This window comes from Chlorocebus sabaeus, chromosome 20 (assembly GCF_047675955.1).
Source record: "Chlorocebus sabaeus isolate Y175 chromosome 20, mChlSab1.0.hap1, whole genome shotgun sequence".
Classification (NCBI taxonomy): domain Eukaryota; kingdom Metazoa; phylum Chordata; class Mammalia; order Primates; family Cercopithecidae; genus Chlorocebus; species Chlorocebus sabaeus.
This window is the reverse complement of record NC_132923.1, coordinates 92290041-92302611: the sequence shown is the minus strand read 5'-3', so window position 1 is coordinate 92302611 and position 12571 is coordinate 92290041. Positions and strand designations below refer to the sequence as shown.

General features: G+C 50.6%; 1 protein-coding gene across 4 annotated transcripts in view; it reads left to right on the top strand.

Annotated features, from left to right (window-relative positions):
* Window positions 1-12571, top strand: part of RNF220 (ring finger protein 220) — a 247230-nt gene that overhangs the window by 214959 nt on the left and 19700 nt on the right. For 3 of the 4 annotated variants that reach the window (XM_007979016.3, XM_007979015.3, XM_073007376.1), the window contains exons 3-4: window positions 3330-3375; window positions 6899-7000. In XM_007979016.3, the coding sequence (XP_007977207.1) occupies window positions 3330-3375; window positions 6899-7000 (148 nt within the window). Of the gene's footprint in view, window positions 1-3329; window positions 3376-6898; window positions 7001-12252; window positions 12500-12571 lie in introns of those variants that run through there. The other variant, XM_037998558.2, reaches the window with a different exon arrangement.

Here is a 12571-nt window from a genome sequence, read left to right as displayed (position 1 = left end):
CCCCACCCCCACTTAAGCCTTATTTAAGGCCGGCCTCGGTGTTTGGTTGGGTAATGAACTAGATAAACAATTCCCCAAATAGATTAAAACGAAGTGTAACTTACAAAGGCGGCTGGTGATGATGGTTTATTCCCGGGCAGCACACCGTTTCTTTATTTCCAAGGATAATTCAGTGTAAATCACCTTAATTAAAAGTGTCAGCCCAGCCCATGAATATTGTACTTAGGAACGCGTTTCCTGGGTCCCAGTTATAATTTAAAACCCATGGATCACTAGGCAGCGAGTGACTGAGCAAGGGAGGAAATCGTTGGGGGCGGGCTGTGGAAATAGGGAGGGACGAAAGCAGAGCTGATGGGCTGGGCGGGAGCCAGGCTGCCTACAGCTGCTGGCCTCAGACCTCTCTTCTATGAGGCAGGCCCTTCAGCAGACTGCTCAGCCTCTGGGTGGCCAAGCACACTGGGAGGTAATCAGGTTGTTGGAGGGAAGATAGGGAGGGGTCCCTTGCTCAGAGAGAGGCAAGGAGCCTCAGCTAGTACCAATCCAATGCAAGGGACAGCAAAGAGTGTTGCTAGGAAAAGATCCAGAGGAGTGGATCACCAAGTGACAGGCTGGACATTCTGACCCTGAATGTCGCCGTTTCTGTTCACCAGCAGAGCAAACTGAAGCCCAGAGTCAGCAGTTCCCTCCCCAAAGTCACACAGCAAGCAAAGAAAAATAACTGGATTCTGTCCTCTATTCTAAGCCCTGGGTGTCTTTATGGAGGCAGCATGGTCATTTAAAAGCCAGCATTGTGGGCTTGGCCAGACACCACCTCAAATCCCAAACCCTCCACGGACTGTGTGACCATATAAATGTCATTTGACCTGGTAGTCAATTTTGTAGAGATTTTGCGAAGTTTCAATGAGATAACATATATTAAGGCCTGCCCCTGTCACATACAGTGGGTGCACAATCATTGTTCATTCCTTCCTTTTCTGCTGTCACCTGATCCAACTGGAGATAATACTCATATCCTAGGCCAGGGCAGAGCAAGCATGATGTTGTACAATAGATGCCTCATTTCCGTACCAGAAATGGTGATGGTAGTATTTGTTTACTGAGTGAATGAAGGAGTGAACAAATGATAAAAGCCATAGACTCAAAAACTAGTTGCTTCTCAAAAGCAGTTCCGTGTCCTCCTTGAATCCCCAGTGCCTACATCAGGGCTGGCATGAACCATTTATGAGCAAAACATAATTGAATGGAACCTGTTGTAGCTGGCCTTCCTGGTCTGTGATGCCCCCACTGTGTGATTAGACTGGGTGACAGCTATGTTTCTACACTCAGACCTTGGCCTCACTCTGCTGCTGGGCCTGGTGGCCCCTGCACTGGGATGTACATATGTTATGTGTGTGTGTGCATATGTGTCTACATTTGTGGGTACATGTGCATCTGGGTGTGTGTTGGTACACACAGGTGTCCATATCTATGCATGTGTTTATTGGACTTGTGCACATGAGCAGCTATCATCTAATCTGTGTGGCTGTTGTAAATCTTTTTTTTTTTTTTTTTTTTTTTTTTTTTTTGAGACACAGTCTCACTCTTGTCGCCCAGGCTGGAGTACAGTGACGCAATCTCGGCTCACTCCAACTTCTCCCTCCTGGATTCAAGCGATTCTCCTGCCTCAGCCTCCCAAGTAACTGGGATTACAGGCACCTGCCACCACGCCCAGCTGATTTTTGTATTTTTAGTAGAGACAGGGTTTCACCATGGTGGCCAGGCTGGTCTCAAACTCCTGACTTCAGGCGATCCACCAGCCTCGGTCTCACAAAGTGCTGGGATTACAGGCATGAGCCACTGTGCCGGACCATGAATCTGTATGGACATGTGTCTGGGAATACGCCTCTGTGGCCCTGTGCATCTGTATGTGTGTTTGAGTCTCCAGGTGTGACTGGTTGTATCTGTGCCTGTTGGCAGAATTATAGGAAGTCTGTGGGTATGTATATGTGTGCACCTTTATACTAGGGTTTCTCAACCTCGGCACAGTTGACATTTGGGGTCAGATAATTCTTTGCTGTGAGGGGCTGTCCAGTACACTGTAGGCTGTTTAACATCCTCTACCTTCCACATGCCAGTAGCAACCTCCCCCACTCCACTCAAGTTTTGACAATCAAAAATGTCTCCAGACATTGCCGGATGTTCCCTGGGCAGGCAAACATCCCTTCCCCTTCTCCCCTGTCCCCCATTGAGAGTCACTGCTGCATCCAAATCTGACTGTGCTTTTGCTGGCATGTCCGGTATGTCTGTGGGTGTCTAAGCTCATCTGTGCATGTTCCTTATGTCTACATTCGTTAAGTCCCTATGTGCCCCGTGCATTCTGCCTTGGATGTGTGTCTGTGTGTTCTTGTGCGTTCTGGGTATATCTGCGGGTGTGCTGTACGTTATAGCTCATATGTGTGTCTGTACGGGGACCCTATGTGAATGGGCTGCGTCTGCCTCCGTGCATTCATCAGCCAGCACTTCTGTGAGCGTGTGTGTGTGTGAGTGCACGCACATGAATGTGCGAGCACAGATGTGGTGAGCGTAGTGGGGGCAGCAGGCAGGGAGGGACAGGAACAGGGATATTAATGTTTCTGAAGTGGATCTGATTTGATACGTCTTGTTCCATTGTCAGCATCTGTTTAGTGGGGATTTGTAATACTTTGTGGCTCTGGATCACTCATGCTTAGCGCGGGATGTGGCCTTGCATACCAATTTTGTTATTAAACACAGTCCTCGCCTCCCCCACAGCCCATCCATCACCTCCCACCCCAGCCCCCGCCTGCTCTGAGCCGCCCACCATATTTCAGGGCCCAGCTCCTGCCTGCCTGCCGCGCCCGATGCCGGAGGGCCTGGGGCTGACAAATTGAATCAGGGGGAGATCATTCCTGGCCTAACACAGTTTGCAGCATGTTGGAGGGAGAATTGACAAGAGCCATGTCAGCTCCATCACCCCAATCCCACAGGAGCTAAGAGCGGGCTAGGGACGGGGGTGGAGAGAAGGGGACAGGCAGAATCTTCAGGGCTGATACAAGGAGTCAGGTAAAGTCCCTTTCTTCAGATCCACTGGGAAGTCTACCATGCCTAGTGTCTGTGTCTCCCTCCCAGGGGCCACCACTAGCCCTTGGCCCATGAGAGAGGCTGAGCTAGGCTAGGCCACGGGAGTTGAAAGGACTGGGTGGAGCTTGGCGGAGCTGGGCTGGGCTAGGCTGGCTATGCCTTCTCTGTCTCTGGGGTCTTCTTGCTACTCTACCGTTGCATGCCCTGGGCGGCAGGTAGAATGGTTACCCTGTTCTCTTCTTTCTTGGCAGCAAGAATTCCCTTCTGAAGGATGCCATGGCTCCAGGCACCCCCAAGGTAGGTGGCCAATTACATGTTTTCCTCCTGCCCATACTAACCTAGGCCTATCCAGAACTGGTTCCTCCTGAGAAAAAGGAGCTTTTCTAGTATCCTCAACTATCTCCAGCTTTTCTAATATCCTCAACAATCTCCAGGTCTTGAACATCATCCTGAGGCCTAGGGCTGCGCCGCGTGTGTCTAAGTGTGTGTGGTCTGTGCATGAGGGAGAGTGTGCTCATCTGACTTGCTCCTCTTCCAGCCGGGAGAGGGGTCAGAGCCAAGAATGGCCTGGGAGATGTGGGTGACCCAGACACTAAGGGTGGGAAGACTCAAAGGAAGAAAGTGAGCTATAGCAGACGAAGAAAAATAAAGAAATGCAGGTCAAGATAGTGCAGGGCCCTAGATGCCAGACTATGGGGGCACAGGGGTGTATGAGTGTGCAGGTGTGTGTGTGTGTGCGTGTGTGTGTGTTTGTGTGTACTTTGTCCTGAGGGCAACAAGGAGCCAAGGAAGAGGCTGGACTCATCTGGGGAACCAGTCTGCCTCTCTGAACAAACCCTGTGGGAGAAAGACTTGAAAGCATCAGATGGAGAAAGGGAAAATGAAGAGCAAGAATCTGGCTTAAAGGAGGGGCCAAGAGGCCTTTGCACAATGAAATTTGTACCAAGAACTCCCCAAAGATGGCCACAGACACCGTGGGTACTACTTACCCAAAGGTGGTTTTGAGGGGATGGATATATGGGGAGAACCAAACCCTCACTCACTGAGTATCCCCTTCCCCATTCCTCAGTAGAAGGCTGCATCCTTTCTCCCACAATTATTCAGAATGGGAGGCCACCCCCTAGCCCATTTTATAGGAAGTGAGGAATGACTATGGAAGATTTGGGAAGGGTGGAATCAGTGAAGGAGAGTGTTTGGAGAGATTAGAGCAAAGGCAAAGGTGAGAATCTGGGGGACTCCTGCACTTGGTATCAAGATAAGGTCTAGGAAGCAGGGAAGGAGACAGAGGAGGAAAGCTCAGTGAGTTAAGAGGGGCACAGGAGAGTGTGTTATCTCAGGATCCTAAGGAAGAAAGTTTCTAAATGTATCAGGTGGTCAGCAGTCAAATGGGGAAAGACTGGAGAAGGGGGCTGTTGTATTTAGAAGTCTGGCAGTGACTGGTGACCTCTAAAAGGGCAGTTTTGGGAAAGGAGAAAGAGTGACAAGTATCACCTCCATGGGGTAGGCCCAAATACCCTGCAAGCCTTTCAAAGGTATAGGAATGGATCGTGTACCTTCGTTTAGAAAACTGCTCACCTGAGCAAGCTGGGAGAGGAGGAGCAGAGCGCCTAGCCCAGCCTTGGGTGGGTGTAAGCCTTGGCCAAGGAGGCAAAGCCCCAAAGAGAAAGGGGAGGCTAGGGGTGCCAGGCAGCTGCAGACTCACAGAGGTAGGGAGCTACCTCTGTGAGGTAGCTGCAGCATGTAATGGTGTGGTTACCAGCCTGCAGCATGTAATGGTGTGGCTCAGGAAAGTCAGAGACAAGCTTCCAAGTCGGCTACCACAGGTGACAGCTGACACCTGAGCATGGCTGGCAGGGTTGGGGACTTGGACATCAGTGAGGCCTGTGTTCTAAGGACAAACCCCTGGCAGACACCATCTACCTCCGTCCCTAGCTCCCCACATATGCAGACCCACACACACTCAGGTCACAATACAGACATAGGAAGTCTTAAACATGTGTCCTGAAACTACAGACACAGGCATACTGACCATCAGACACAGAGACAAGGGACACTTGCTCACCCACTTCCAGATATATGCCCACACCCCCAAAGCTGAACAGTTCAGGGTCTATTCTCTGCCTTGACCTAGGCTTTAGGGAAGCAGGTCATGAGTGGAAGAGGCAAGAGAGAGAAGGTTCAAACAAGAGACTGAAAGGACAGGGAGAAGGAGGGAGGGAGGAGGAGGAGAGGACGAGGGGGCCTTAGACAAGATTGATGGCCTCGTTGCCATTAAGAAAAAAATTAGCCGGTGGCGGCTATCATATTAAAGGGTGAAGAAGCCGTGAATTATTTTCTTAAAGATCTTATCGCTTACAATGATAATTTTACCTTCCAAAAGGCCACTTTTAATGAGGCGAAGAACCAGGCAAAAAGTCATGATTTAATGCCGGGATTTTTTTTTCAAAACACATTTTACTGCTTTTTGGTCCATGTTTAAAAAGCGCCAGTGACCTTTTTTTATTCCGCTTGCCCCAGGTGTAACGCCGAGGCCTCTCAGGGCTTCTAACCTAGAGAGAGAGAGAGAGAGAGAAGGCGCACAAACAGGGGCTTTTTCATGGGCCGAAGGTCGGGGTGACCCACACTGTTCCCCCTCCTTAGCATCTTCCTTGGGACCAGAGAAGGAGAAGAACATTGCCTGAGAGCACCTCCTCTCTGAGCTGAGGGCTGGGTCACCCACGAGGCCTCCCACCGGGCTTGGGTGGGTGAAGAAGGAGCTCCACGTTGCAGAGAATCCTGCACAGGCCCTTTCCAGCCTCTTCTCTCCTCCAGCTCCTGGGGTACAGGCAAGTCAGGGAGCCCTGCCAGACCAGCAGCTGTCCCTTCCCTTTCCAGGGCCCTTTCCAGTCCAAGCCTAAGGATGCGCAGCATGGCCACCGCATGCGGGTCACATCCTAAGGCTCAGCCGGAGATGAAGGATAAATGGCTGCTCCATCTTTCCCAAATTGCTTTCTTTGGGCTGTCACTGGCGATTTGGCGTGGTTTTCTAAGCTGGGGAGGACTCCTAGGGAATTGTGTGCTTCCGGCTCAGAGCTGTACAGGCTGGAGAAGGTGGGGGGAGGAAGTATGGATTGCTTTCAGGCCTCCAGGCCCCCAGTTTGCAGCTGAACAGGCCTTGGCAAGAGCTGGCTCTCAGGCAGAATGTGCCATGTGGTATTTCAAATTGTGGTGCTTGCACACAATTTCAAGCAGACAGTTTATTAATCTAAACTGCAGGCGTATGTAGAAGAGGCCATACAAGATTGACATGGGGGGATTAGTTTTGCTGGGGTTTTTGCTGGGATCATCACTGTAGCACCAGGATAAGTGGACCAGTGTACATCCCTAGCTGCACGTGGGAAACTCACATGCTATTTAATTTACTGTCTCTATTGTGGGGCTGCCATCAGCCTGTATTAAGGGCAGGCAGGGTAGCAGGTATATGGCTTTACCCCCAACGCTTCATGGGTATCCCAGAGTCTCTGCTCTCCAAGGGAAAACAAAACATATACAGTCTCAGCCTACTGGGAGTGGACTGGGAGTCTCGCTCCACTGGGGCAGAGATTAGCCTAAGCAGGGTCCCTCAGGGGGTCTCCACCCATCCCTAAAACCAAGCCATGCTCTCCCACAACTACACTCCCAGGACTTGACCCCATGCCTTTAGAATCTCAAGAGTGGTCTTTCTGTCCCTCAGCCTCCTTCTCTTTGCCTCGCTCCCCAAAATGCCACAGAACTGGGAACTCTAGAGACTGACTGTAGGTCTCATTCGGCCTGAGGCCACATGTCCTTTTTCTTCTTCCAGTCCCTCCTGTTGTCTGCTTCCATCAAGAGGGAAGGAGAGTCTCCAACGGCATCACCCCACTCATCTGCCACCGATGACCTCCACCACTCAGACAGATACCAGGTGAGGAGGGGTGGTGGGTGGCCATGAGAAGCAAGCTCACCTGGGGGAAGGTTTCAAGAGCCTACCTGGTGCTAACTCCTCCTCTCCTCCGCAGGCCACAGGAGAGGCCTGAACTGGGTTTGGTTCCCTCTGTGTCCAGTGCCCCTAAATGAACTCAGGAGGCATAGGTGTCAGGGAATAGGCCTTAAATAGATGGATTTTAGGGAGAGATGCCAAGGTCACATGGGCTCCATGGGTTCTGAGCACCTCTGAATCATTCCATCCATCAGGAAGTATCCTATGGGGTTTGGTTTCATAAGAGACCCAGATACACAGCCCAGAATCACCTGAAGATTTCAGACTTCAAAAGCATGATACTGGCCGGGCTCAGTGGCTCAGGCCTGTAATCTCAGCACTTTGGGAGTCCAAGGCAGGCAGATCATGAGGTCAGCAGTTCGAGACCATCCAAGCCAACGTGGTGAAACCCCGTCTCTACTAAAAATACAAAAATTAGCCAGGCATGGTGGCAGGTGCCTATAATCCCAGCTACTCTGGAGGCTAAGGCAGGTGAATCACTGGAACCCGGGAGGCGGAGGTTGCAGTGAGCTGAGACTACACCACTGCACTCCAGCCTGGGTGACAGAGCAAGGCTCCGTCTCAAAAAACAAAAACAAAAAAGAAATAGCATGATACCTTAAGCAAATAGCCATTCAATTCCGCCAACCCTGGACACTGCCTATGAGCGTCTTGGGCAAATAGGAAGGGAGTCATCACACAGTCCTACAAGATCATAGCAGAGGGGCCTAAGGGTAGCATCTTAGCTATAGATGGACCTTCTCTGGAGTAGGAAGGACAAAGAACTTCCCCCAAAACTTTTGTCTAAGGAGAGGCAGAGCCCTGTCTTTCAGACCCCCAGAGCCGTTCGATGAAAAAAAACAGTTCCTGTTCCAAGGAACATTTGTCCAAATGGCACCAGGGCTTCTCAGGGAGGCGCAGTGTGAGAAGGGAAGAAGAGCCCTGATCTGATGTGGAAAAACAGGGCTGCAGGGACCTGTAAGCTGGGGTAGAGAACCAGGGGCCCTGCTGGCACACCTGACCCCTAATGGGAATTACAGAAAGGTGTTCTCTCTGCACCCCTTCCTTACAGCTGACACAGCCTGGCCTGGCACAGGGTGCAGAGCTTGGAGAGTAGAGTGCCCAGCACGGCTGGACAGACTCCACCGAATGCCTTCACATGGGACTCAAACTGCAGAGCCCAAGTGCAAGCCCTGGGAAGGGATCCCTGCTCTCTCTAAAGGAACCCCAGTTTCAGAGAGGAAGCCCAATAAGCCCCTGGGAGACATTGCCCCAATCCAGACAACCCTGGTTCAAGGCAGAGAAATGACCAGACCCCAGGGAATTCTGATCTGAGAGGGAACAGAGACAAGGCTTTGTTCCAGAGCATTCTGGTCCGGAGGAACAGACAGAGCCCCACCTTCAGAGGCCTGTCCTCTGTACTGCACTCATGGCATGCACCTTGCCATCTGTTCAACCAGGAAGAGTATCCACCAGGCAATAATGCCTCAACTCCCTGACCCACCTTCCTCCCCACAAATGTCAGTATTTCTTTTATCTCCTAGAGACTATGAGGAAAGCTATGGACTCTCTTGCCTAAAAACATACACATGTGTTTTTATATACCACACAGGCACACACACATGCAGTATTATATATACAATTTCAGGAGGTTAGGAAAGCTCTAGAGCCCATCCCAGTACCAATTAGAGATCTCTGAAGCCCAGGTTAAGACCCAAGACCCTGTTGTAGACTCTAAGCACACATCTTAAAGGACAAATCAAACTACGTTGTATTCTACAAGATAAAGCTGAAGCTCCTTATCATGGCAGCAAGGCCTTCTGTGATACGGATTCAACCTATATGTCCAGCTTCTATTCCAAATATTGTCCATGAATCCTATGGGCTATGCTCACTGAACTAACGCTGACCACTCCCTGGATGACACATTCCTTTCTTGCCTCTGTATCTTTTCACATGCTATTTCTTCTAACATAACTGTTTTACCCCACTCCATCAAATTTCTATTTATCCTTCCAAATCCTGCCCAAATATCATCTCCTCCAGGAAGCCTTTCTGGATGAGCTATCTCATGACCCTTGTGTGTCCTGGTTATTGCCCCTGTCACCCTACATTGTGATCACCTGTTTAGGTATGTTTCCGTTATCTACAAAACATCCCAAAATTTAGTGGCTTAACACAACTCATTATTTATGATGCTGTGGGTTGAGTGGGCATTTCCTCACTCATGGAGCTCATTCATCCTAGAGGACAGGCTGGGCTGGAAAGTCCAAAATGGCCTCACCACATGTTTGGGAGATTGGGTGTCTTGGCTCTCTTCCATGTGGCCTCCCATCCTCCAGTACATTCAATAGCTTTCTTTCTTAGCAATCTCAGGGCAGTGTCACACCAAGAAGGTAAATTCCAAAGCTACAAGGCCTCTTGAGGCCTAGAATCTGGAACTCACACATCACTTCTACCACTTTCTATTAAGCAAAGCAAGTCACAAAGCTAGCCCATAATCAAGGGATGAGGAAAGGCAGCTCTTGATAGGAGAAGATGCAAATAATTCTGGCCGTATTTAATCGTTCACAATGAATTTGACTCCACTAGACTTGGAGTTTCTCCAAGGCAAGGACCTTGTCTTATCCTTCCTTTACTCAAACATTTATCTAGTACTCACTCATGCTCAGCTTTGTGTCCTTGCCTTCAAGGGGTTAGATTTGCAGATAGATAATTACGGTCCAGTGTTTTGAGTGCTATGACAGGAGTATAAATAAGTTTCTAGGGGCCAGGCACAGTGGCTCATGCTTGTAATCCCAGCACTTTGGGAGGCCAAGGCAGGTGAATTGCTTGAGGCCAGGAGTTCAAGACCAGCCTGGGCAACATGGCAAAACCCTGTCTCTACTAAAAATATAAAATTTTAAAAAAATTAATAATAAAGAATAAGTTTCTAGGATACTACAGTAGAAGGAAGGGAAAATCAGAGCAAGCTTCACACAGGAGATAATGACTGAAAATGGACTCAGAGAAGGAATAGAAGTTCACTTGGCAGACAAGGAAGAAAGGTTACTCCAGATATAAAGGCAACACTATGTACAGAGAACATAGAGGTGTAACAGAATGATATATCTGGGGACCTACCAGTAGTTTGGTTTTGTTAGAAAGTAGAATGCAAGGAAAGTTAGTAGATGAAGCTGGAAAGCAATCCAGGGACTAGCTGGGTATCCTGTCCCTTGCTCTTTACACAAGGCCTGGCATGTAGTAGTTGTTCAGCTATGTTGGATTTTTAAAGTCACTGAGCTAGGCCTTGAAAGCAGGGGGTACTGGTTTCTGGGTTTTTGTTTTGTTTTTTATAGAGACAGGTTCTCACTATATTGCCCAGGCTGGTCTTGAACTCCTGGGCTCAAGCAATCCTCCTGCATTGGCCTCCCAAAGTGCTAAGATTAAAGGCATGAGCCATCGTGCCCAGCCTTGGTTTCCAGTTTGAATTCTCATTTACTTAGCCCCTGCTGACTGACTAACCCTCTTTATCATTACCTCACTTAAACCTCATAGCAACTGTATTCATCATCCCCAATCTATTACCAAGGAAACAGGCCTAGAAAGAAGTGACTTTTCTAAGAACATATAAATTGCAAGTAACAGAATTAGGACTTGAACTTGAGTCTGTTTGGCCCTAAATCCGAGATTGTTTCCCAACCCATCACTGGGCTCAGGGCTTATAAAGTCTTTCTCCCCTTCCCACTGATGTCTCTTTCATGCAAGACACTGTGCTGGGTAAATGGCTAGAGATGACCTCCCAAGTACAAGGGACAGATATGTAAACGAACAGTCAAAATATACATGATCAAAGAGAAGCAGTGGAACTGCGAAAACTCAGAGGAGGCATCAAACCCAGGCTTGGGGGACAGAACTAAGTCTTACCAGAGTCCTGAAGGATGAACAACAGTTAACCAAGCAGGGGATACTGGAGGCCATGGAGGCTCTCTGGCCTGGAGTCCAGAGCATGGAGTGCTCAAAGAGCTACAGTTAGCTCTGCAAAGCTGAGTGGCAGGAGTGTAAAGGGAGAGAATAGGAGTGGGAGAAGAGTCTGGCGAGGCAGACAGGGCAGGCCTATATGCCAGGTTGCAGATCTTGGTGGAGAACCACTGAAGGATTTAAAGAAAGAGAGGGTTCATTTTGTCCAATAGAAGGATCACATTGTGTGTAGTGTGGAGGATGGGTTGCAGAGAGAGAAGCTGGAGACCAAAAGATGAGACGGGAAACAGCTGCAAATTTAGAAAGCTCCTAAGATTATGTATGACTGGAGCACAACGACAACCAAGGTAGGTACAACCATGGAAAAAAACTCAGGGCTGACTTGCCCATGCCCAGCACCATGCTGGGCTCTGGGTTCACCCAAATAACTCACACATGGCCCCAACCCTGAAGTGGTCAGTCCACTGATAAAAACCTACACAAGCTATGATAATGGTGCAGAGATGAATGTACTCTTACACGAGGCAAAGCTATTTTTCAGTTACAGACCAGGAAGGATGAGTAGGAGATACAGAGGTGGAGATGAGAAAATTAGAGACCTTTCAAAGTAGACTTTGAGGATCTAGAAAAGGACTGAGTGTGAGGGATGGAGAAGGTGGGGTCAAGGGCGACTCTCAACTTTACTCCGTGGGCACACCTGAGTAGATGATGGCTTCCTCTTTTGAATAGGGAACCCAAAAGAAAGGCCTCTGTTTGGAGGATACTGAGTTTAATGTTGGCCATGTCGGTATGCAGCGCCTATGGGAGCTCCAGGGGCCGTGCAGCAGACAGCTGACATGTCGGGAGTCGTCTGATAACAAAACTGGGTGGCCTAGGGGTTGGGCGGGGATCGCCCACGGACGATCGGGAATTCCGACGCCTTGTCCCCTGCAAAGCGCCCAACGCGATGCCTCTGCCCTAAGGGCAGCCGCGCGGAAGGCAGGCACAGGAGGTGGGAGCTGGGGCCCGGCGGTGGGGCGAAAGGAGCCCCGCAGCGGGAGGGGGCGTGGAGGGGGGGGTGGAAGGACTTTGCAGCCGCTAAAGCTGGGGTTGGTAGGCTTCACGGGCGGTGGGAGGGACCCTGGGGAGGCTTCTGCCGGTTGCTACCGGACTACAAACGGCAGCTTCCTGGTCTCTGTCCGGCCGCCCCGCAACGCATAGTGAACTTTCACCCCCAGCGCGCGACGGCGGCAGATCACGTGATCAGGGCCAACATGGCCGCCGCCGCCGCTGGGAGCTGAGGTGCCGCCGCCGCCGGGCAGCCGGGGGGAATCCGCCCGCATCGCCGCCCTCGCCGGCCGGGCGGCCGTGGGGCCCAGAGCGCCGGAGGCCGGGGCTGGGGCGGCACCGCGCAGCGGCCACGGGTTCCCGTTAGAGCAGCGCCCGGCGGCTATGCCGAGAGCCCGGAGCGGCCGGAGGAGCAGAGGGGCCGGCGGGAGGGAGGAAGTAGGTTTGTTTACGGGCTGTTTGGGGCGGAGCAGGCTTGGTTGGGGGTCCGGTGCTGGGGCGGGGGTCAGG